Genomic DNA, 27,146 nt, shown 5'->3' on the forward strand with positions numbered 1-27,146 from the left:
CAGTCAACTTTCTTGGACAGCACAGAATTCCAACTTTTCCTTCAAGTAAGGGATCATGCCAATTTCTGCTTTACTAACTGACATAACAGGTTGCCTGCTGCTGTCAAGGCACTGTAGAAGATGGGCCCAGGATCCTTAATGTTTTATCACCCAACACCCGTCCTCTTCTGCATTTTCCTGGAATCAAGACAGACTAACAGAAGCATCTGAATGTATTTTTTTAAAGAAAAGAAGAAGAAGGAAAAGTGAACCCTTATCACCTATGAACATAAGGCACTGAAATCCCAAAGTACAGTAACCAATTATTTATTTACTAGCTAGCAACATAAATGCTGTAACATTCCTTTTCTCATGTGAAATGGAAATTAGATCCTTGAACAGCAGGAGGAAACCCTATAATAAATCATGCTTGTTAAAATAGCTAAACCAGTGCTGGGCTTGAATAATAATTTGGTCTCACTATGTGCAGTGGCAGCTCGCCAGCGACCACGTCCTTTCTCCTTTCCACAAGCGCGCTTGCAACGTGCTTTTATTTGTATTTATGAAGTGCTTTCCTCACACTCAAGGCCTTTTACGCAGCAGCGAGCGACGTGCCTGCCATGAAATGAAAACGTGTCTGCAGCAGCAGCCACCACTTATATCAAACTTGTGGCTGCCAATTAATGCAAAATGGCAGTAGCCAGAAACTGGTGCTCTACCACATCAAGCCTTTTCCTCCCAAATATCTTTCCCATCTGTGAACTTGATTTAAACTTGGGTCTTCAAAAGCCAATCCACAGCAGATGGTTACACAATTGTAAAGGGCATGCTGTGCAAGGGATAAGGCCAGCCGTTGTTGAATCAACAGCTCACATCTTCCCAAATGCGCTTGCTTCAGTACTTAGAGAATAAATCACAGCAAGGTTTGTTCAACTGTCAAACTTAATGAATAAGAGAAGGTGTCACACCTTATTTAGAATGAACTTGTCACACACAGTTGGCGACAGCTCTCACAATATCTTATTGTAGCAAAGATCCTATTACATGGAGAAATTTCAGTTTCGTTTGCAGCTATGAAAACCTGCTACACCTAACCCCACACAAATTATTCAGTTATGAATCCAGCTTTTTCTGAAGCAGGTAAGTGGGAGAACTTTGCAGGAAAAACCCCTGGCATTTACAGCCTTGGGTAGCAAGTTCGGGAAAGATCCCTGCGTAATTCAGGGTCATCCAATGAAGATCAGGAGTGGGAATGTGAGAATACAAAGGAACCACTTTTTCAGAGGGTGCACGGTTAAACTATGGAATTCATTATCACAAGGTTCTTGTAACCAACTTAGACTGCTTTAAAAGGGGATTAACCTTATCCTCCATAAATCTGTCTATTGTTGGCTACTGATCATGATGGCTGTATACGACCTCCAAGATCAGAGGATTCATGACTCTAAATACCAGCCACTGGGGAGCAACAATGGGAAGGGGTTAATGCACTCATGTCCTGCTTGTGGGCTTTCCATAAGCATCTGCTGGGTCACTGTGAAAACAGGATTCTGGATCAGATAGATCTTTAGTATCTCTCCAGAACGGCATAACTCTTATGAGACACTTTGCTTCCAGTTGACAATCCTGGGCCTGATGAACCAGAGATCTCTTGAGAACAGCCCCAAATCAGACCTAAGATCTATCTAGCTCAGCAACTTGTTTCTCGCCGTATTTATTTATTTGACTCATATATTCATCCCATCAGGATCACAGGGCGACACAATCAATATATAACACCTAAAAATAAAAATGATATCCATGGGATCATTAGCCACTAAACATAATAAGACCAAGAGTTTATATTCCTCGTGTCAGTGGAGGAAACAATAAGAACAGTTCAGATGACCCAACCATATATCCATGTCACCCAAAAGCCTGAGTGAAATGGTGTATCTGGAGTTAGTGACCAAAGCTCAGTAACAAGGCTGGTTGACACACCTCCAAAGGGAAGGAGCTGCACAAGTGGGATGGCACCACAGAGGAAGCCATATGTCAAGTTACCACACAAAGGGCTGCATCCATTGGCGAAACAAGAAGGGCCTCCTCTGCAGATCACAAATTTCAAGAGCTGAGCAGATGTCTCTATGAAATCCATAATCAGAGCATGAAGGCAACAGACTTCTCCTGTCAATAGTGCCCTGCAACTAATATTGATTAGCTTACTGCTTTTGAACATGCAGGTTTTCCATATTCATCATGACGGATAGTCACTAATTAGTCTTACTCTCCATAAATAGTCTAACCCCCTTTTAAAGCCAGGGGAAAGAAGTTCCATATGATTTTCCCATGCATGTCCATAAGAAGTGGGTTAGCTCTCTGTTCTTCCACCCCACCCCATCCAGATCAATCAATAATATGGAAGCAGGGATTCACTCACTGATCCCTATCAGAATCTGATCACCATGCTTGGATATCCCTATCTGTGGCATATGTCCTGCAAGTTAGGCTAACTCACAAATCCACCAGAAGTAACAAAGTTGGAAAACACGTTTATCATGTTTATACAGTGAAAACTATACATATATTTCAAAAACCTTAGAACAGAATAGCAATCAAGACAAAAACCAAAACACTACATGGCTGTCCAGAAAGCACCTACTTACCTCTAGTTCATTCCTCCATTCTGCCTGCCTGTCTCTACAGGGCTAAACCCTTCTATAGATTCTTCCCTTTAACAGCTGCTGTGTCCAGGGGGTAAATAAAGGCATACACTCTTCCTAGCTCATGGTTTTCCCAGTAGTGCTGTATGGAAGTGAGAGCTGGACCATAAAGAAGGCTGATCACTGAAGAATTGATGCTTTTGAATTATGGTGCTGGAGGAGACTCTTGAGAGTCCCATGGACTTAAGAAGATCAAACCTATCCATTATGAAGGAAATCAGCCCTGAGTGCTCAATGGAAGGACAGATCCTGAAGCTGAGGCTCCAATACTTTGGCTACCTCATGAGAAGAGAAGACTCCCTGGAAAAGACCCTGGTGTTGGGAAAGATTGAGGGCACAAGGAGAAGGGGATGACAGAGGATGAGATGGTTGGACAGTGTTCTCAAAGCTACCAACATGAGTTTGACAAAACTGCGGGAGGCAGTGGAAGACAGGAGTGCTTGGCGTGCTCTGGTCCATGGGGTCATGGAGAGTCGGACACGACTAAACAACAACAAAGCTCATGTAAATCTGTGAATCAACAGCTATCCAGCCCTTTAATTTGAAGCCTAGTGAATGGTTGGTAATCTGTGAAATAGCAGGTGATCTTTCTATACATACCTTTACAAGCTCCATGACAAGGTACAACTCAGTGGGCATATCCATTTCCTCAATCAGAAGAACAATATTGGGATGCTTGACCCTTCTTAAAATGGCCACTTCATTCTGGATCATATGCTCCTGCCACAAAACAAAAGAAAACCACATGTAGAAAGACCATGGAAGAAATCCATCCATCTGCTTCAGTTTCCTACATTGTGTTTCATGCAGAATGTGTGGGACAAATATCAGCCATATTATAAAACCAGCATGCTTAGCTCAACTTAATGCATGAAGGGGTTAAGACCATAGAGTAAGCAGTCTTCCCAGACTTAGCTAGGTCACATTCTCTCACATAGAAAGGGTTACCAAAAACCTTTTTTCACTTCCCCCCTACCTACCATGAAACCAACCACAAAGGACATCTGGGCTGATTGCTCCAAATCATCTTGTGTTTCTATACAAATAATTTAGAAACATTTACCAATTTTGAAACTAAGCTTTTCTGTCTGTGCTTTCTTGCTGTGTCTTGCCCCTTGGCATACCCCTAAATCTGTTCTGGGGGTCCCCCGGACAGGACAGGACAACCATCGGGAGGATCCAAAGAGGGGGGGGGAAGTTTCACTGACCAAGTGGAAATCCTTACAACGACAGGACATTAGTTGGATGCCACCCACAATAAATATAAAATAAAACACATTTTTATTATTTTTATATGGATTATTGTTATTTGTACTGTGTTTTTTCATTTGTTGGGGAGCTTATTTGGTTGTAAGCATTGACAATTTCAATTTTAAAAGAGGCAAAAAAATAAATACATGAAAGTAAAACACAATACTATAATATATAGATAAAATAGATACAGCAGGCAAGTGCCAATAAGGCTACCAATATGGCACCAGGCAAGATTCTCTGTTCCATAACTGGATGCCACAACTGAAAAAGCCCTCTCCCTGGCAGGTTACCCACCTCACTTTATTCAGAGGGGACACTTGGAGCTGGGCTACTAAAAAGGGGGATACTAAAGTTAGAGTAGGTGAATATGAAAGAAAGAGATCCAATGGGGAGCTTCTGTACTTACTTTTCCTCTACATTTACTTTTTTTGATGATTTTCAGAGCATATTCTCTACCAGTTGACCTAAAGAGAGAGACAGAAAGAGAAAGCAACAGAGAATAGGGAGATGAAATAACAAACTCTGTTTTCAGTTCAAACTGCCTTCAACAAGTAAAGTACCAACCACTGCTCCTTTTTGTTTTCATGGAAAGGCTGGAAGCAGTGGAGAAGGCATACAGGAAGGAAGGGTTAAGCTCCATCTCCCAGAGGCTGCTCTCCTCCACCAGATCAAGAGATCACATCTCTTAAGCATCACATCTAACTTGGCCCTAAGGCTCTGCTGCAATAGTATTAGCTCTATTTTATGGGGGTGGTTATGTGTGTGCTCATTTCTGTGATACTATATTTATGTGGAAAACATTTTCTCTCTCTCCAGAGAAAATAAAAGAAAGGAGAGGAAATTATGAAGGACCTAGAATGCACGAGGTGCTCACTGGAAGGACAGATCCTGAAGCTTAGGCTCCAATACTTTGGCCACCTCATGAGCAGAGAAGACTCACGCCAATTCTATGATTCTGTGGCTCTCCCACATTGGTCTCTATAGCCACAGATGTGCTGCAAGCTTCCAACAGTTTTGCTTCACCCCCAAATGCACACTCCACCACTGTCTCCCGAGACAGATGGATGCCAAGTATCCTTTATGAAAGCAATGTATTCCCATATGTGGGAAACCAAGTATCCCCCCCCCCAATGTACAGTTTACATTCTCATGTTTTGTTTTGCTGCAAAAGGGCAGATGAATAGGATGGATTATTAATACTAGCAGAGACAGATTAGTAGAGACAGCATGTAAAGAATGATGAACGATGTAGTCACATTATTTTGAAGTAACAGCCATATGGTGCTTTTTAGATTCAACAAAAATGATTTTATGCAGCACAAATATGGTGGTTACACTATTCACCATTCCTTGAGACCTGCATTTCCAGTGTTTCACCTGCAGTTGAGGTTTGACTGATGGTGACATGAGGTGAGCCTGTTCAGTGCCTTCACCAGCATTGCAGCCTAGTTAACACCACACACGAAGCCCAAAGTTGGCCTAGCAGGCTACCAGAAAGGAATTCCCACTCTCTGATTTTTCATCTGCTCCTCCTAAATCCTGCTGTTGTTGCTCAGAAGCAAAGTCAAAGTTTGGCTTAGTGTGTCTTCCAAACCAGGGCTTGTGGTCAGGGGTTGAAGAAGGGGGGCGGTGGGGGCGGGTGAGGGGTGACAAAATGCCAGGCGGCACTCACCGCAGAGCCTGCAGTGCGCCTGAGCCACATGTCTCTCCTGGGAGAAACGTGGTGACTTGGGAACCTGCAGGCTCTGCGCTACCCCAAACGGTCTGCCTGCTGCTTCCCCCTCAGCTGTAGGATGGCTGGGTGGGATGAGGCATCCAGACTCCTTGGAGCCCCAGGCGCCTGATCGGCTTGCTCCGCTGCTGCTTGTGGTTAAGCTCCCTCTCTGTCTCCATGGGACATGCCCTCTCTTCCCGTCTGCCTTTTGCTATTTTGTGAAGACGTAATGGGCGCAAGGGAGATTCTCTTCCCTCTCCACTCCCTGCCTGCTTGCTGTAGCCTCCCCAAATCTGCTCCCCAAATCTGTTCTAGAGGTTGTGGGAACCTCTAGAACAGATTTAGGAGGCATGCAGGGGGAAGATGGGGGGGGGAATAAGTTCTTGCACTAGTGGGCCTATTTAATTGGACACTGTCCTTTTAATCCAGCAGGTTCCCCCCCCCCACCTCGGTACCCAATGTTTTATTTATTATCAGTTGGCTTTCACTGAATTTATTGTTTCATACAATACTGACATTTTAAAACTGCTTTAAGGAACTAGAAGGGCAAGGCCACAATTTCCACACAAACAAACAAACAAACAAACAAACAAACAAACAAACAAACAAACAAACTATTAAGCTTGCAAAGCTACCCAAAAAGCCGCCCAAAGGGAAATATGATGAGAGAATGTTATAAAGCTACCACTTGATCTCTGTTAGAAGCCAACTTTAGTTTTGACAAGGTGAAGCAGAATGGTTTAATTGAATAAGAAACATGTAGTGTTCTGCCAACTAACAGGAGTGAAATGAAAACTTCAAAGTTGAAAACCTCAAAGATGAAATTGCAGATTTAAAGTGAAGGCTTGGCAACAAGCAGACAAATGTACTTGGCCCTATTCAGTTTGTTCAAAAACTGAAGCTGTTAGAAGATGGCTCATGTGTGTGCAATTAGCCATTCTTCTGTTTTCCCCACTAGAGGGCTTCTTAGCATAGTTACGAGAAATAAAGAAGCATCAATAAGCCATCTTTATATGCACAAACTTATTCTGAAGAGTTTCACATAAATATATGATAAAGGCTTTATTGCCCCAAGAAACATTTAAGGCCCATGAACCAAACATTGTGGTTGCCCCTCTGTTCACAAAAAAAGCAAATTATTGAGCTTGGCTGAGCGTAACTACATGCTGGAAAGATTAGCTCATATTATGAAGGGAATTTATATGTGATCAATCCAACAAGCATGTGACAGCTTGACTGCTTTTAGGTTTGACTTACCTTTTACAACAGAATAGAATAATAATAATGATGATGATGATAATGATAGTTATAAACTTTTAGCTTAACATGTTTTATCACCAACAATGACGGAAGCTAGGAAATGCTTAGGAACACCCCACAGAATCAGGTATTCAATAAATAAAGCACAACTTGTCTACCATTCACAGTGAAAAATACAAGAAAGACTACAGCAATATCAATATGCCAAAAATTGAAAAAAAGTTCCCTGACTAAGTTAGCTTCCCTTTTCCTTTTCCTTAAAGAAAAAAAAGACTTTCTAGGTATAAGAAATAAGAGGCAAGCATTATTACATGCTCACTAAACAGAAATACATTTAAATACCTTTAAAAAATATTATGCTATCTGAATTTATGTACTGCCAATTCTGCTATGATTCCATACCCTCTTACGTCCCTCACCACAAATATTTGACTCCAGGCCTTATCATATGTATTACTAAACTGACCTAAGAGATTCCAAGCACAAAACACACAATTTTGCATTTCAGAGCAGGTGCATGACAAAAAACAAAGAGACTTTTCTCCATATCAGGCATAGGCACTTGTTTAATCTGAAAGAAAAAAATAAATACAAAAGTGCCCTGCTTGTATTTAAATCAAATTTAATGATTTCAAATAAAAATTCTCTCTTTTTCATTTGGAATTATCTTGCTTGAACCTAAAGTTTTGCATTGCAATTTGTCAACGTAGTCTCCATTGACTTTCATAACAGGAAAGGAATGCTGTCACCTTAAAAAATGGCTGGTGGCAAGACAAAACCTACCCTATGTTAAAGACCTTTGCTGGGGCTTTCTCCAGACTAGACGCTTTTATAATTTTAAAATCAAATTAACTAAATCCAGATTAACAAAATACAAATGAAGGTTTTACAAAAGAAATAAATTAAGATATTTTTTTTAAGTCTCCCCCCCAAAAAAGAGATTTTCCAGTGTACATCCTTTGTGTATAATTAACCTATTGCCTTATTCATCTATTAGAGAGTTAACTTATGTAATGTTTACTGTGATTTTTCAACATCAACTTCATTGGACTGGTCATGTTGTGCGGATGCCTGATTATCATCTTCCAAAGCAACTACTCTATTCCGAACTTAAAAATGGAAAGTGAAATGCCGGTGGTCAACAAAAAAGGTAGAAAGACTCTCTCAAGGCAAATCTTTTAAAATGTAGTATAAACATCAACAATTGGGAAACACTTGCCTGCGAATGCTCCAATTGGAGAACAGCCTTTACCAAAGGTGTCATTGGCTTTGAAGACACTCGAACTCAGGACGCAAGGGAGAAACGTGCTAAGAGGAAGGCACGCTTGGCAAATCCACACCGTGATCAACTCCCACCCGGAAACCAATGTCCCCACTGTGGAAGGACGTGTGGATCCAGAACTTGCCTCCACAGTCACTTACGGACTCATTGTTAAAACCATGTTTACGGAAGACAATCTTACTCGGCTATGAATGATCGAAGAAGAAGACTATGATGAATCAAGATCAATATGCTCCATGAAGCTCACTGGGTGACCCTGGGTCAGTCACTTGCCCTCAGTCTAACCTACAGGACCATTGTGAGGATAACAATGGGAGGGTTTATCACACATGTTGCCTTGAGTTCATCTTCTGCAGCTGCCTTAGAGGTTCCTATGGGAGCTGTCCACGGTCCTGTTCCCATCCTTTCTGCTTCAACTGGGCATTGCGTGCTTCCCTAATGAATTTCTGTGGGCCTCCCTCATAGGCATTCGTGTACAATGAATGTGGAACTGGATACTGCTATCCTAGAAAGCAGCCACCAGGCAGAGTCAACAATGCTGGGCTAGATGTCCAAAAAAATTGACCAAGTATAAGGCAGTATCATAAGTTCCTGTGATCTGTGCACAGAACACTCTTGTAAGTTTTTGGCGAAAAGAAGAATTGACACCTGTGGCTCCAGATCTAAATAATGAGAAACTCTCAGCTGAGCAGTCGGAAGAGAAAGCTGCAGGCATTTGTTTTCCAATTGCAAGGAAAATGATTTCTAATGTGTTATTTTAGTGCAATGGGAAAGGTTTCACAATCTCCTAGAAGGAGTGTGTTGAGCACAGTCAAGGAAAAAGCCGCAGGGATGGGATAAATCAAAGCATTAAATTTATAGATTGTGCCTGCAAAGCACTTATTTCCAGGCATAGCTGGCGTAATTTTCCCATTGTGTACACATGGATCTGAGACTTTCCTTTGTTCCATATGTGCTGGAAATGAAGATGTGATCCAAGATAAGCCTGACATTAGTGACTGCTTTAACAGTAATAGGTAGGAAATCTTTCTCACCTTTCTATACACTCCTTTACAATGGCAAAATTTCCATCTCCTATAGTCCGGCCAACTTTATATCTCTCTGCTATAGAGGCTGGAACCTGGAAGCCTTCTTCCAACACTTCTGAAAAGAATCAGTACATTTTTATTGGTAGAGAAGGTAACGCAGATATGACACACAATACATATTTTACCTTATGGTTTAAGACAACTGCAAACCACTCAGAATCAGCATTCTCACTTTGCTGATCAGAGAAACCATGCCATTGATATTGCATACACTCAGCAAGTTTCACCTGGCTAAGTATGAAAACTTGTAGGCACCAGACCCAGTTTTACACATTTACAAACAATTCTTTGGCATGTATGAACCTTTTTTTAAATTTTTTTTATATAAAACAGATGTTTCAGTGATCTGCTCAAAAATAGTTCAATCTCAAGTGGAGACTGCATTAGTTCAACACATCACAATTAAATCTATCTACAAAAGAAGTCTAACACTCGAGCACTTCTTTTATTACATCCTGTAATCGGAGACTGCCATAAACTTGCTCATGTGATAAGTGCTATTTTCTCCTCTGTATTAAATATTTAGTTTTTAAATAAGTGTTCTCAATAATGTCACCAACATATACAACCTGGGCACCAGATGCTTTAAAATCACAGTAAGTCAAAACAGTGAAGGAAAGGGTTTTCTAGTTTTTGTATTTTAGTAGCCATTAGAGTGCCATTACTCTTCAAACAGTACTCAAAAGCACAGTTTGCAAGTTTCTAATAACATTTTAAAAATCTAGAGCCATAAACCTTCACTTACATGTAAAGTGTTTGGACCAGTTAAATACTGGCAATAGTTACGTATTTCAAGTATTACCACTTCAGTTTCTAGCAACTACCAGAAAGAAAGAAAGAAAGAAAGAAAGAAAGAAAGAAAGAAAGAAAGAAAGAAAGAAAGACACTTAAATATATGAAACAAAATAGGAAATTCTTTTCCAGTAGCACCTTAGAGACCAACTGAGTTTGTTCTTGGTATGAGCTTTCGTGTGCATGCACACTTCTTCAGATACACCTGTAACTTAAATATATGTATCTTAAAGCAATGAAAGCAGAGGTGACTCCAGGTTTGAAGCAGCCCTTGGCAGTGCCTGTTTGTGAGTCCCCTCCTCCAGCCAGTGGACCTTGGTGAGTTTACCTGGCACTGGTAGCCATTTTAAGTTATCACAATGCCTCAGAGGAACTCTACATTGTGGGAAATGAAAAAAGGCAGAGCAGGGCAGGGCAGGCATCAGCATTGGGCTCTGCCAGGGTGCTGGGCACCAGCAGCTGCCCAAGGATGCTGAGGGCTGATACTGGCCCTGAATGAAAGTGTGATCAGCTTGCATAGCAAACATGCCCTTTTCTATTTTGGCTTACAACTTACAACTTTGATGCATGTGTTCTATCCATAATAAATTCACAATAAGTAACAAAATAACTGATAAAAACAAAGTAATCAGCTAGTATAAAATGCTGACAATGACTGTAAGATGGGAGGCATATTTTGTGTGCTGGTGTGGCATATTCACACACACACACACACACACACACACACACACACATTACCTTCACCAGGTCCATCATTTTCATCCATGGAGCCGCAGACTTTGGTAGATGCTAGTGAGGTTGAGGAGCCACTGTGTTGAGAGCTCTAGAAATATAGAATTGGGTTCAAGGGGAGACACATGGGTGGGAAAGGATTGTTAAAATGTGGTTTCAATGAAGCTAGCTAATACGACGAGATACCTATGTTCTCTACCTGCAAAAAAAAGATTTTTAAAGAAATAAATGTGTACCTTTTGTATCATGTTCTTTGAAGGGGCAATCTGTTTCATTATTCACTGCCGAGCTTCAAAAAAAAAAAAAAAAAGCCTTCTACTCAGAAAGCCTAGCCTAACTTCTAAAATGTGTACATTCTTTCATTAACTATGTTGGAAACTACTGAAAGCTGCTCTCCCCCTTCCTGGCCTTCTCATCCTCTTCAAATAATTTAGAATATCTCTGCGAATATAATCACTCTTCCTTGCCATTTGCATCATGCGACACCTGTAGCTCATTAGAAGTATCTGCACTGGGAAGCTCCTCAGTGGTCTAGGCAAATTTTGCTCAAAAGAGAAACGCAATAGAATTTTGTGTTAATTTTTGGAAACCCCTATTTCTAGACTAATTTGACCATGCTGAATTTTTTTTCTTTAAACTGCTCTTCCCAAACTGCTCTCTCAAGCAGAAGCCCAGAATATGAGGTGGCATCTGAGCTGTGGTCTTGAACAAATGCTTTCTGTTTCTATGGCTGAACAGACGCTTGAAAGAAACTGGGGGGTGTTGGGTACCTATTAAATCAATGGAATACATATCAAAAGCACCCCACAATATTAAGTCATGAAAATAATGTTGCAGCCCATATAGTGCTATCAAAATATAATGCTTTGAAACTGTCTTGTTTTGTGAAATGTTGTTTGGATGACTGGCATCCTAGAAACACAGAGGAACCTTTTAAATATTCCATGTGACTTACAAAGTGTTGTCTCAGCTGAAAGCATATGACTAGCAGTAATTCATTAAAAAAATTATATTCATGGGTTTCTGGGCAATTGTTTGTTTCTAATGAAAGAGTGGACGCAGCAGGAAGCTGTTTTGTTTGGGAGGCTTGGGAGCCAAAGGACCATCAAAAGAGGGCTACGAAGCCTTCATGGGGAGTGTCTAGAAATAAGGAAAGGGTGGGATGTTTTAACTATGCTCCACTCAGAGGCCACACATTCCTGAAGGGGTGATTGGTCATGTTCCCCAAGCCATTTATGCAGTCAGCCAATGAGAGGAGAACCAGTGATGCAAGAGTCTTCAGTATTTTAGCCAAGGATTCAAAGCCTAGGCATGGGGTGGAAGTGTATGGACAACAGACCGACATAAATGAGAACTTGCTCAGATTCCTGAACCCCATCCCCTCTTGCTATCCTTGGATGATTACATACAGTACAGATTTGCAATTTATGCAGCAAGGGCATATTTAGATTTGAGCAATGTGCTGGTTGGGGAGCGGGGAGACTTACCTCAAAGTGTCAAAGTGCAAAGAGGATGGAAAACCTACAGCAAAGCTCCATGACCCCATTCAGGAAAGATAACAAGTACTACAAAACAGTCTCTCAGTTGAAAAACATGAAGTGAAATCTTTGCCAGTATTTATTTTTTGTTTCTATTGCTCCCACATTTTTTTAAAAAAGATACCGCAATCCAATGCTCTAATTACATAGTGATCTCTGGCTGCAAAAATAAAGTAATACAGCCGCAGCAATAATTTATCTAGGTCACCACTTTTTTAAAAAATGGATCTCATGTATTTTAATTGGAATTTTTAATTAGAAGATTTCAGCAGATAAGCACCTCTCCAACATTTTGAATACCATTTCAGAATGATTTAAACCAATGCTCTGCAATCTGAGTAAAACATTAACATTTAAGCAATATTTTGTATGGTACTTTTAAATAATGGAATTTAATTATAAAACTTAATATAAAGCTGCCTTGGTTCCAAAGCTGTGGGATTCTTATTTACATAAAAAGGTAAAGGGACCCCTGACTGTTAGATCCAGTCGCGGACAACTCTGGGGTTGCGGCACTCATCTTGCTTTATTGGCCAAGGGAGCTGGCGTACAGCTTCCAGGTGATGTGGCCAGCATAACTAAGCCGGTTCTGGCGAACCAGAGCAGCGCACGGAAATGCTGTTTACCTTCCCACCGGAGTGGTACCTATTTATCTACTTGCACTTTGACGTGCTATTGAACTGCTAGTTTGGCAGGAGCAGGGACCGAGCAACGGGAACTCACCCTGTCGTGGGGATTCGAACAGCCGACCTTCTGATCGGCAAACCCTAGGCTCTGTGGTTTACACCACAGCGCCACTCCCCTCTAAGCCCTGTGTTACTTGGGAGCTTGTTTTTCTGCTTTTCTGTGATCTACCCAGTTCTATTTTCTTACATAATATCCTTGTTCCTCTAAGGGCTTTGCAAAAAGTCGGACTGCCTAAAATGTTATATGTGGAGTACCAAAGATATCTGGATTATTTTGCTTGTTAAAGCACGTCATTGGAGGTGTGTTTTTGTTTGGTGGTGGTGGTTGTTGTTGTTTTACCAAAAAAATCATTACAGGTCTGTTTGTTTTTTAAATCCTATGTTGCTCTGCTTTAACAACAACAAAAAAGTTCCTATCAGAGAACTTAGGTCTTAGGGCCTATCAGAGATCTGTAAGGGCCTATCAGGAGATTGGCAAACCCTACTGGAGAACACAAACTAACACCACGAACAAAAGTCAGTATGAAGCTGCAATTCTTTAAGACAATTAAAAGCAAGAATACACACCACTCAGTTACCTTTTAATTATTTTAAGGCAAGCAAGATACAAGCTCTCACTTCCCCTTCATAAAGGACTATGTTGGAAAGTCAATGCGTTTTTACCTCCCCAGCAAAAATCCCTTTTATTTATTTGTCTGCTATTTGGCAGGCTTAATATACTCTGGAGAGTCTCCTGTGCCTGAAAAAATTTCATACACTTCAGTGAAAAGAGGTTTAAATTGTAGCCATTTTTAAATTCTTGATTATAGTCCATGGAGAACACAGAGCTTCATTTTACACAGTTACAGGTAGGTGTTGGTCTGCCATAGTCTAAACAAAAGAAAATAAAAAATTCCTTCCAGTAGCACCTTAGAGACCAACTAAGTTTGTTCTTGGTATGAGCTTTCGTGCACACGAAAGCTCATACCAAGAACAAACTTAGTTGGTCTCTAAGGTGCTACTGGAAGGAATTTTTTATTTTATTTCACTTTACACAGAATGACTTGTAATGCAGATTGAAGTGGTTAAGCAACTCAGAAATAGATCATAATTTTCATAAACCCGCAGTATAGGTGAATGTTAGAGCCCGGGCACATCCATAGCAAACGGCAAACTTTTTTTTAAAAAACTATTTCTATTCTTACTACCAATATTACTGGTACATATCTACATTACTTCTACAATATTACAATCTTACATATCCAATAAAACAGTCCTCAATTTTTTAAAAGCAACAGTAATATACTAAATTAATAAATGGAGATATGATATTAATATACTATATCAATAAAGATTTTATTGATATATTATTAGACAAGTTTATGCATTTTTCTAATTCGTTACTTGCCTTATTTTTTTTCAAAAAACATATTTCAATGATTGCTTTAAATAAGCAGGAAATCCCAAATCACCCTAATTATCTGAGAATATATTTTATTCTCTTTTTTGCCCCTGATATTTTAACATTACAAAGAACATTTGCTATGGAGGCATGATGGCTCTTATTAACATGATACTTTAGCACATCCTATATAATTATTTTTTGGGGGGGATTCAATAAATTAACTGAATACTGTCTAACACTTTCTCTCAGTTAAGTCAAATTTTAAACACACGGCACCTAAATACACAGAAAATCTGGATTACATCTCGCAATTTAAATTGGGAAATAGACTTTCTGTCCAGCATGTAATTAATGTGTTTTTAATATATTTTTATATATCATTAACTGAAGCACAATATCCTATCTTACATAATAAGGGTTTATTGAATTGGCGACTAATTGATCAAGGGCATTCGATCTAGCAAGATGTATCAGCTAATGGAAGAAGAGGGATGAGATTTCGGCTGGTTCCCTTCCTCCTCCAGAACAGATTTCCCAGGGAGTGTTGGAGGCTCTCCTTCCATTAGCAGATTCCTCACTCAGAGCAACAACACAGGGAGTACCATGATCCATTAGTGTAGAGTTTTATTTATCTGTTCTCATATCCAAATTCATCAGGTTATTTTATATATTCTGTATAGCAGCCCTTTCACTTTTTAATATTTGCACAATAAGAGTTAATGACAAATAATCCATGTATTTTCCTTACGCACAAAAACAAACAAGCTATAGATTATTGGTGTACACAAAGTGATCCACATTTCATTTCCTGACAGCATAAGGCAGATAATGCCAGCTAAAATCCAACAGATATAGTTCAAGATAATCAAAGATTAGTTAAGGCAACTAGTTGGAATGCATGGTAGTATTCGTTGTTTGGTGCTGCAAGACAACCTTTAACAGGAAACTGCTGCAATTTTTATCCTAGCAGGACTTTCTCCCATATAATGGTTGAAATTTGGCTTGTACGTCACTCAAAAGTTGAGTTGAAACTGCTACCGAAAGGGAAAGGAACAAAAATAAGCAATACAGACAAAAGATACATTTTAACAATATGATGCTAATCTCCCAAGTCATTATTCAGCCAGATATGACCGTATTTCAAAACGTTTCGACAACTTCTTACAGAGAAGTCTGGTATTTATTTATTTATTTATTTTAAAAAAAACACTCCTTTGAATAAGATGCCAAATATAGTTGCAATATCTTACCTTCTTCTTGTTCCCAAGTAATGGATTAATATTTATGACCACATTGGAAAGATAAGTGGAAGTATTTATACCCATTATTTCATATCTATGTACAGTTAATTTGCATCCAAAAACCTCAATAATATTTAGAATCAATTTAACAATTTGTGTAAAAGATTGCAATTTATGGGTTCATGAGATAGCATCATCTGCATCTTATATCATTTACAGTGCAAATACCACAAATATCAAGACTTGATATAGCCAATATTGATCAAGACACATATAGCCAATATTTAAGTTGAAGGAATAAAAAGTAGTGAAAACAAAAGACACCCTTGCTTCATTCCTCTGTCTAATTTCAATGATTTTGATAAATGTTATTAGAAAAAGGTAATATTTTACGTTTTCTGCTTTCAGGTGACTTTTTTATTTATTTAATTCAACTCAGAATCCCTAAGTTTTTGTATGTGCCACAGCCTACTTTTGTTTATATAACTGTGAGTTATTTTTCCTGAACTTTCTCAGCTTTTTTTCCAAATAGAAGAAGAAGAAGAAGAGTTTGGATTTGATATCCCGCTTTTCACTACCCGAAGGAGTCTCAAAGCGGCTAACATTCTCCTTTCCCTTCCTCCCCCACAACAAACACTCTGTGGGGTGAGTGGGGCTGAGAGACTTCAGAGAAGTGTGACTAGCCCAAGGTCACCCAGCAGCTGCATGTGGAGGAGTGGAGACACGAACCCGGTTCCCCAGATAACGAGTCTACCGCTCTTAACCACTACACCACACTGGCTCTCTAGGAAATAGGAATTTCTTGTGTCAACATGTCAGTCAAATTTCTTCTACTGACACAATCATTTACATGAGCTGCTTAGTCTTAATGTTTACTGTAGAGCCTCTGCTTAATTACAGGCATTCATTATTACTTCTACTTGCCTTTGGACTACTCGTTCGACCAATAAGTCTTTCATTAAAATGCTGTTTTGGGTATAAAAATCTTTAAATAACTTGGAAACATCACACACAATGTTAGGATTCCATCCAAGGTTTTAGAGCTTTGGTGAAGGAGCTAAAAAATACATGGTCATCCAAAATTCTGCCCAGATGTCTGCTTTTGAGAGTTGCATTCTAGAGGCACCCACTCTTCTTCCAGACTGGCTTGACAAGATGCTGCCAACATGGCCATTCTTAGGGCCAAACTGGATGTTATCTTGGTATTCGCGAAATACCAAAGAATGTGGTGATAGCACAGGGAATATTTGCGAGTGAGTAGGAAACTTGATGCAATCTGTGAACATGGATTCTTCTGCTATTCCCCCATCTCCAACACCCCCTTTTCCTAACCAGGTTCTCTTTAGTTTTAGCAACTGACTGGGGAAAATACGTTTGAAAAATGAGAGGGGCACTTATAGGCAAATGTACAGGTTGGGGGAGTGTTAGAATGTTCTCCCACATTCTAATTTCCCCTGAAAAATGCAAATCCCATCCTTCCATCATGTTATGGCTTATAATCAGTTTGCCTATCATGATATATAAAAAGGTATCTTCATGAAATCTGTTGACTGCTGCTAATTGAGTCACTTTGAGTAGCTTTTCTTGATTGAGCACACCAAGTGATGATTTTCTTTTTCTTTTTCTCCTTTTGGATTTTATTCTTTGAATAGAAAGCCCCACATCATATTGTAAACTGCTTCTCACAGAGAAAGAGAGAGAGAGAGAGAGAATATTTCTCTTTATTGGAATTTTTAGGTGTGTCTGTTTGTGGATTGGTCATTATGGACCCCAAAGCTTAGGAGATGCTGAACATCTAAAAAGATTTCAATCAACGACTATTTTGGTAGAAATGCTTAAGAATCCTGAGTGATGCAGCTGCACTGTGCACCCTATAGCTCAGCACAGCTGTAGATCACATTAGGATCACTACAAAGAGAGAATTCCATACCAAAGGACCTCTATGGAACCTAAAGCGTTTAATATAAATGGCCTGTCTTAATTTTAATTCAGTCTGCACCATGTGAAATGTCATCACCCCTAAACAAATTTTAAGAGGGAACTCTTGCCTCGGTTTCTGGCCACCTGGCTGTTTTTATGGCACACCTACATTAAAAGAAAGTGGCTGCATAAAAGCAGGATTGGGTCTTTGGTGTAATAAGCACTTCACATCCAGCTCAGGTTCGTATAACAGATGGTCGACATACCACCATTTCTCTATGATGGGAAAGGGAAGATCAGTGCTATAAAGTTTCAACCACATCTTACTGGAAGATTTGTTCGGCAGCTCATTTGTAAACATTTAAAATGGGGACGCCCAGTGACATTCCTCAAATTCAGGGAGCAAAGTATCACAATGCATACAAATGCTCAAAGCATGCGTATTATTTCATTCTGAAGATTTTCCCCCCTTCTACATATATTTGAGCTTTACTTGGACTTTTAAGGGAGGCATTTGTGGTGGTTCCTTAGCATCAGGAAGCCAAGGAAGAAAAGTTGTAAAAATGAGTATCTAGGAATCTGCCTTTTGCAGATTCCTCCATGTTTTTTTTTTGTAAGCAGGGCAGCAAAAATGAATGCTAGATGATCTTTTCCAGTCTTTAATCCATTTTATTTGTGCTTACGCGACCTAAAAAGTTATATTACAATCAAAGCTGCAGAGGAAAGATACATGTAATTGTATCTCCTCTTTATTTTTCTTCTTTATCTGTTAAAATGTGTAGTATCAGCTCCATCAGGGCAGCTGAAATCAGAAAAAGAGGGATAAAATTCACCTATGCCTCCATGCTGCTGGGGCAGATAAACTGATTCAGTTTGCATTTAAAGGCGAACTAACCTAATTTGCAGTTTGCAAAACAATATGCAAACGAAAACACAACCATCCTTCAAAATTTGAACTTCTCTGAATTTTGCATATTGTGTAAGTTTATCACCCAACCTCTCCCCTCTACTCTCTCCCCCTACCTCTGGATACCATATTATCTTACAGTGAACGTAACCAAAAGACTTTATAATCTGAACAAACAAACAAAAAGAGACATTGCACATTCTTTTGTAATTCATTATAATCTTTAATAAAAATTATTATTATTTTTAAAAAGCAATTTCTCCAGCCAGAGTGTGTGTACAAAAATGCATATACCAGGGTAATGTGCATTTATTATTGGAAATAACTTATCAAAGTGTTGGTGCTGACCTCTAAAGCCCTAAACAGCCTCAGCCCAGTAAACCCAAAGGAGTGTCTCCACCCACATTGCTCAGCTTGGACACTGAGGTCCTCTTCCGAGGGTCTTCTGGCGGTTCCCTCACTGCGAGAAGTGAAGTTACAGGGAACTAAGCAGAGGACCTTCTCGGTAGTGGCACCCTCCTTGTGGAACACCCTCCCATCAGTTTTCAGGGAGATAAATAACTAAACAACTATAGAAGACATCTGAGGGCAGACCTGTATTGAGAATTTTTTAATGTTTGATGTTTTGTTATGTTTTAAAATGTGCTGTAAGCCGCCTAGAGTGACTGCAGTAACCCAGCCAGATGGGCAAGGTATAAACAATATAAGTATTATTGTTGTTGTTTTTAATAAAGTTACAATTAGGGGAAACTGCTGTGCAAAAATGTGTATATTAAGCAAAATAACATACAAAAATATGCATATTAGCAGAAATTCACCCTAAAATGCTAATGAGTCCTTATGACTTGGTTGCTGCTTTAAAATGCACACTGATGTGGGCATGTGGAGAACTGAAATTGAGATGGGGGGGGGGATGAGAAACTGAGAGAAACTGAAATTGCTAGATTTGCCCATCCCAACCTGTGAGTTCTTTGAAGTTAAAAATCATCATTATAATGAGACTCCTGTTTCACATCTCCTTTCCCCACTCTTCAACATTTTAAGATGCATGCATATGACTAATGAGCTAAACTTTATTCTCATATATTGTCAGGGAGCCCCAGCAGCTATTGGCTGAGTTTCTTTGAACATTCTAAATGCTCAGGATGAAAAGGATCATCAACAGAATGCTAATAACAGTGGCGTTTTTGTGAAGGCAGTGGAATACCACTGAGGATGGCAGGGGGGAAAAAACTTCATGAAGGCATGGGGACAAGAAAACTGTTAAAGAGAGACAGAATGGGCAGGGGAAATGTAGACTAGGGAGCAATGAAGCTGAAGAAGTGGAGGGACTGAATTTTATATTGAATTAAAAACTAGGCAAAGCTTTGGTTGAAAGTCTCTAATGCAGTTTTATTTTGTCAAAAGCAGCAAGTACATGAATGAGCATGAAATAATTGCTATCCTATTACCAAACCTGGTCTGCACAAAGCAGAGACAATTCTAACTAGCAAGGGTTGATGATCGGCTGCTAAGTTTTCACTGGAAAAAACTAGGAAGTGCATGCAACTCAAGTTATTCTGAAGAAGCATGTTGCCCATCACCACGAAATGCCTTTTTTCAGATTTCAGTCTTTTTAGACTCAACAAGCATGTATTCCTAAAAGGTAACTTAAAAAGAGAGCTTCTAAAGGCAAGCTGACAAGAGGGCTAGAACATTTAAGTGTATACCAAACCCATTTCTCATTCCATACTTCCAAGTCCATACATTCCAAGTCTATTCATTGTTGCATCTAGAAAACACATACAGTATATTCTGGCATATAAGACTACTTTTTAATCCAGGAAAATCTTCTCAAAAGTCGGGGATCGTCTTATACGCCGGGTGGAAAATCTGTGGTTGAGTATATCTCAAACTCTATATTTTAACTGGAAAGGTTGGGGGTCGTCTTATACCCCCAGTCGTCTTATACGCCGCAATATACGGTAGTTATGGCTTGGTGAATTTACTATCCAGGTAATCCATTAGAATTTTCCTCTTCTATGGAAAATGTTAATAACTATTAGCCAAATTTTTGAGACCCGGAGGGAGGGAAAGGGAGGGGAAAAGGGAAAATTTAGTTATATAAAATTTGTTTGAATATTGAAAATTTTAATAAAGGTCTTAGAAGAGTTCAGAGGTATTTAGAGGCTGAGGTTGAGTTAAAATTATAAGTAATTAAGTCGGATGAATAAATATGTTTAAAAGTGATAAGGAGGAAAGTTATAGTGTGTAAAGTAGAATGGAGGATGAATTGGAAAACTGGGAATTAGGTTTGATTTTGAATTCAATAGGGGGGGGGATCAGTGGAAGTCAATTGATGATGAAATTAAGAAAAGTAAGAATGTCTGGCCCAGGAAAAGGGCCAGGCCTAAGTGATGATCTATACAAGTTAATTGGTTAAATTTGAAAAGGCATTGTAAGTGCTCCTGTGAGAGGGGGGCTTGGATATTTGCTTCCCTTGGTGGGAGAGGGGGGAGCATGAAAAAATTTAACCATGTAATGTTTTGTGCTTTAAATTGTAAAAACCCTAAAAACTTTTAATAATAAAAAAAGAATTTTCCTCTTCTCTCAGCCCCCACAATTTACATTTTAAAAGCCACTGTCTGCATTTATGTTTCGACCAACCCATTAAGCTCTATGATTCCCGCATTTCAGTGACACCCCCCCCCCCATGTGTATGTTATAGCAGAGATTCTTTGTCTGGTTTTCCCATTTTCAAAAGAAGCTCACTGAATATTTAGATTAGATTTTCCCATTTATTTATTACATGACTTACAGCTTAAAATCCAGCAAAGGCAATCTGTATGGCAAGGTCAAATACAAAAACACACATACAATGCACTGCATTGATGGTACAAAATGAAGGCAGTTTACTTGATTTATTAGAAAATGAAAACTATTTTTCTGCTGCAGCTACTTTAGAAATGTTTTACTGGTTTTTTTCTGATTATCAGTTACTTTGGAGAAAACAGAGGAAAAACAAACGAAACCAGAAAAGTATTTCCAAGAAAATAGTATAAAACTGTAAACTTATTTCATCAACTAGCATTTACAATACAGCAGTTTTCTTTCATCGGACAATATAAACCAAACAGAGATTATTATACAAGGTAAAAAACAATTAGCCCTATATAATATCACAACACACCAGATGAGATGAGTAGAAAATTGGTTCAGTACTTGCTTGTCCATACCTTGCTGCACAGCGATTATTTAAACAAATGCAAACAAAAATGCACAAATACATACACCAAAAAGGCATACAAATATGCACATGCACACAGTGTGTGTGTGTCTGTGTGCATGTGCAGAAAGAAAGAATACAATCCTGGATCACAATGGGCTAGTTCTCATTAGTAAAGCCTTCCACATGATCATACACACAGGTATGCAACCACATTGAAAAAAAGAAATCATGAGCCAGGTGTACACGTGGTAAACTGGCAGCCAACTCCTTAACTTCAGCAGCTGGGGGGCAAGTATAGCTTAGATCATAAGGTTCATTGTGTGCAATGCATGGTTCAGACTAATCTTTCTCCATGTAGTCAGATACCTGCTTTTATTACTGTGCATAAATCTGGCATATTTGGCATGTGAACCATAGCCTACCACAGTAAACCCCAGTGTCGTGCACCCACTTTTTTCTCGTAGGATGCTGCATCTACAGGTGGCAAAGGTCTCTGGAAAGTACAGGCTTTGTATTGTAAACTGGGAGTCATCATTAAAATTCAGTATTACATGCACACATATATACAAGGCTTATTTATATTACTATTCATCTCTGTATTTGGTTTACAACTGTATATGCCATACCATACCAATAACAGAGGGTTGAAGTAATTTAAACTTTGAGATGCAACTTTTGACATTGTGATGTGGAATATAAGCTCACAGATCTATAACTCAATTATGTGGAATGTGATTTTAATTACAATGTGAACACTGCTGCCTTAGTGTTGCTACTTGCTCATCCATTAGTGGAAGGGGATCTCCGGATGTGGCTCCAATGTTCTCTCATACATACAAGCCCTTGGATGATTAACTTAAACAAGGAAAAACAGTTGCCTGGCATTTCGAAGCTTCTTTCCACATTCAGGAATGGAACAATAGATCTTCAGCTATTTAATTCCCGAAGCCAAAACCCTATCATCTATTTTAACTATTAATTTTAAACACGGATTAGTTTTTATTTTTTAAAAAAAAACAGGAGTAAAGGCTTTCAAAAATAATTTGACTTAACTTTAATGTTTGCACTCCCTGTTCCCCATAAAATCCAAACTGAAAGATGGAGGAAACTTTGGGAAAACTAGCAAAACAAACCTCCAGTGTCTGTGATTAATTAATTGTTAGCATGTTACATTAACGCACTTAACAATCTTGTGGTTTTGTAAAACAAACTACCAGATGCTGGTCATTGGAACTGCAGCATGTGGAGAGGACAGCCTTCCCTCCCCAGCCATGATCTTGGTAAAAACTGTGCCCCACATCCTGCAAAGGCAAATAATAGAATTGTTTCTGCATTTGCATTTTGGATTTTCTACCCTCAGAAAACTGGACTTTATTGTCTGCTAAATGGTAATACTTTCCAGGCACTGAGGGACTTTCATTTTACAAGTGAATAGAATCTCCCGTGAACAATACTCAAATTACAATGTTGTGTGAAACTGGTAAGGTAAGGCCTGTCACATTCCTTAGAAGAGCTCATACAGGAAAACCTGCTATAGTACACACCATCTAATAATTTTAAAATTATAAGCTATGCAATATAAGGTTTGTGGCAATATTTTACAGTAATAGGAGAAACAATATTGAAATATTTCAAACACCCAACCCCCCCCAAAAAAAAACACACACACAGACTTATGTCATTACATTTCCTTCCTTCTAGATAAGTGGTGCTAACACATTAGGAACCTATTCTGATCTCCCATGAATTAAAGTACTAGAATATAACTGGAAAAGGAAACATACCCAGCTGATCTTATTCCCTTTGCCTGTTTCAGGTACAATATCTAATGGTTTGGAAAGTAGCTGGCATTATAGGTTTCTTTTGAAATGAGCATACTCTAATAAATACCCCCTGTAAATATCAATATGTACCCCAGGTTTTCAGGGTGGAAGGACTCCAATAGCACAAAGAAAGCACCTGTAGTACATCTTTTCCCCATAACCACATACTTAACATGATAGTGTTGTACTGTCCCATTGTGACATACTAAACCACAACTCACATGGTTTTAACCACTGAAGTCATTACACTAATGCAAGGACTTCCACTTGCTCAATGGAACTTCCCCTCCCCCTGCCCATGAGACCCCAATCTGCCCCAGGGGGAACCTCCAGAAAAGATTTGCGAAGGAGCCAAGGGGAGGAGAGGGAAGAGAAATTCCATTGCACAATTCTAAGAGCTCGCACTGATGGAACAACTTTGGTGCACGCAACCCATAATACCATACATCAGCATTGTTTGGTCATTTTTGTTGCATGTTTGAATAAAAAAACACCGAAGATATTTAAATGAAAGGATAGAAGCATGGCCCTTAACACCTGAGCTTGCCTTTCTGTGTGTAGTACTAATACATTTCGTTATGGTGCCCAGTGATTTGTAAGGTGATGCTGACTATGTTTCTATAGGAATCAAAAAGCCAACATTAAATCATAAATTATTATGTGAAATGTTAGCGGTAGATGCCTCATTTAAAATGTTACCCAATGTGTAAGCCACAGTATCTAGAAGTAACAATCAATAAATTAAAAGCAAGAAATCAGTGTTGCAAGACCATAATGATTTGCAATAAAAGCACTGAGTTCTTGCTCTCAAAACAGTAGAGCACAAACAGTGTTGTAAATATCTGCTTAAGGACCAATCCAGAAGAAATTTCTCCTAAGAAATTTCAGGATCCCCTACTAAAAAGAGATAACACACAGGAACCAAGGGACTCTTGTACTTCTCCCATTCTAATCAATGAGGCTTACATAGAAAAAAAATCCCACTGGATCATGCCCATCATCATAATTAGTTTAACACATACATACATTCACACATACATAATTTTGCTGCTCTGAGTTCAGCATATTCATTTTTTTTAAAAAAAAAAGTCCCCATAAAAAGGAAAATGAGAAATAGCTGATTAGACCCAAATACTTCAATCACCATAGAGATTTCTATTTTTAACTGAGGGGGGAAAGCTGTGTTCACTTTTGTTAAGTGTCTTAAGCCTGCAAAACATGTTCCTATATTTACACCTAGCAAACAGGCAAAAAGTCCAAAGCGAAAACACAAACACATTTCCTCGTGAAAAACTTAAATTTGCAAAAGTGTTTGTGTAGTGTAAATGATATTATAAACTGCTTAATCTCGAGGATGGACTTATAGAAGATTGAGTGGAACTGTGTTTGGGTCCCCAAAATGCCACTCCTGAGGGTCAATGGACACCCTTGGAATGGTGTGAAATTGGGCCAGGGGTTTGGAGTAGGGCAAGGAAATGAAAGGAATTCAACAGGGCTCCCTTGCACAGGATTCAACAAGTGGACGTTCCAAACTATGGCAACTCTTTCTTCTTGTTCTTCAAAATCTGTCAACTTCATCAGTTTATACAGCACACATTTTTTTTTAAATAATGAGGGCGGATTTATTATAGCGCTACGAAAGTTCAAAAAGGACAAGCAGTATGAGCAAAGTGCATCTGAACTGCATTTTATTTTCATAACAATTTCTACCAGCTGCCAATGGCTCTACAGGCAAGGGCTCCTTTTTCCAATAAAAACTGGAAACAAAGTGTTGAGTAGTAGTAAAGATATGGGCTCGTATCCAGTGCTACTGTGAGTGTAAAGGATGTGCATGGAAGTTCTTCTGATATCCACTCCTCCAGCAACCCCCTTACCCACACCACAGGCATTTATTTACTGGGGGTTTCTTCACCCTCAGGAGAAACTTTTCAGTGAGGAGGGCAGATGTCTGTAGCAGTGAGAAGATGCTCAGGCTGTTCCTTGAACATGTATCCCTTCTGCTCTCAACTACATATCATGGTGAGTGTTTTGGAAAATAATAACACCTTTGGACATTATATTTACCCTATCCAATTTTCATCTCAAAATGTTTACACAATTTGTTATCACCTAGCCTAAGAGCCCTTGTACAGAAATCAAGTCGCACAAGCACATTAACACCATTACAGTTAATATATTATATATGTATATAGGGACAAACGCCGGTGTTTTAATATTAAAATAATCAAAACGCTTTTGTGCAATTCACTAATGTCGGTTAGCAGCTAACTACATTCTTAGGAAAGTGTTAAACCTTCACCCAATCACAAACCATTATGCACTGTTCCATTTTCTGGTTTTTTTTTTACACAGAGTCTCCTACTGAATCCAAATCATCCGAAGAGAGAGGGCGATACAGGTCCTGTAAGATGAAGTGCAGTATAGATTTGTTTACTGTGCTTGATTTGCTGTACTGCAACTTTACTTCTTAATTTTTTTTAAATAGCGCCAGAGAGGAAGACCGAAATAAATAAATATTCAGCATTCCTGTGATTTAAAACAGGCTTTTAAAAAAAACCTACAGCAGTAGTATATATATATATATCTTGCATATATAGAGCATATATATAGCATATATATAGCATATATATGAGATAATTTATATTCTGACATTTTACCCTTTGATAATTTTGACTTCTACTTAGTGATGGTTTCTTTAAAACATGACAGTATGCTGAGAATTCTGATAATGCCATAATGACTGTCTTTACATTCCTATTGTTTGTTTCATCTCGCAGTATGTGAGAGAACAGTTTGGTAGAATGGCAGCATAAGGGGGGCGGGGAATAGCTGTGCTTTTACTGACGGTAGCCAAGCAACCAGTTCATATGAGCAAAGAGAAACAGAGTGTGTGTATAAGTGAGCCTGTGTCCGTGTTAAGACTATCTCCATTCGTTTTCTGCTCCTACTGCTAGGATCCTCTGACTGATCAAATAATCTACAAATGCCAGAGATGTGGGAGTATAATAGATGGCCTCGTTCAATCTACACAGCACAACACATGTCTCACAGCTATACAGTACAGAAAAATAAAGAGAGGATGTTCAGCAAGAAGAAAGGGATAGAATGATAGCAGCTTTGTTTCAAGGTGAATTACATGGAGGCGTTTGTTTAGTGGAGATGGAGATGATACAGTGTTAATATGACTTGCCATGCCTCCCATGCAACATTGTAGATTGAACAACACTAGAGTGTGATAAAAGTCAATGTGCCAGTGGCATTGGAATGGGCACAAAGGAAGACTCCACAGGAAAATGATGAGAGAAAACTTAACACAACAGGTACAATACTGTAGAAGGACACATGAGGAAACCTTAGACCAACCCTTGCCAACCTGTTGTCCTCCAGTTGTTGGACAACAGGGCTCATTAGCCCCAGCCAGAACGATGGGAGTTGCAGTCCAACAACATCAAGAGGGCACCAGGTTGGAAAAGGCTCCCTTAGACCAAGGGCTCACCAAGTCAAACATCCTGTTTCCACTGGTGGCCTGTTAGGGGACACTGCCAGTCTTACAATAAACAAGCACACATGGAATTATCACAAACAGCAACAAATATAAAATGGTATAAACCTGATTCTGACTTTTCATTGATGAGA

At 39.1% G+C, this 27,146-nt stretch overlaps 1 protein-coding gene across 2 annotated transcripts in view; it reads right to left on the reverse strand.

Moving 5' to 3' along the window:
• The window catches only part of DCLK1 (doublecortin like kinase 1), a 198,035-nt gene that overhangs the window by 34,227 nt on the left and 136,662 nt on the right, over positions 1-27,146 (reverse strand). The window contains exons 7-10 of one of the 2 annotated variants that reach the window (XM_033146510.1): positions 10,810-10,894; positions 9,226-9,334; positions 4,342-4,399; positions 3,282-3,401 (exon numbers count right to left, since the gene is read on the reverse strand). In XM_033146510.1, the coding sequence (XP_033002401.1) occupies positions 3,282-3,401; positions 4,342-4,399; positions 9,226-9,334; positions 10,810-10,894 (372 nt within the window). Of the gene's footprint in view, positions 1-3,281; positions 3,402-4,341; positions 4,400-9,225; positions 9,335-10,809; positions 10,895-25,425; positions 25,912-27,146 lie in introns of those variants that run through there. The other variant, XM_033146509.1, reaches the window with a different exon arrangement.

The sequence above is a fragment of the Lacerta agilis genome, chromosome 4, assembly GCF_009819535.1.
Source record: "Lacerta agilis isolate rLacAgi1 chromosome 4, rLacAgi1.pri, whole genome shotgun sequence".
NCBI lineage: Eukaryota > Metazoa > Chordata > Lepidosauria > Squamata > Lacertidae > Lacerta > Lacerta agilis.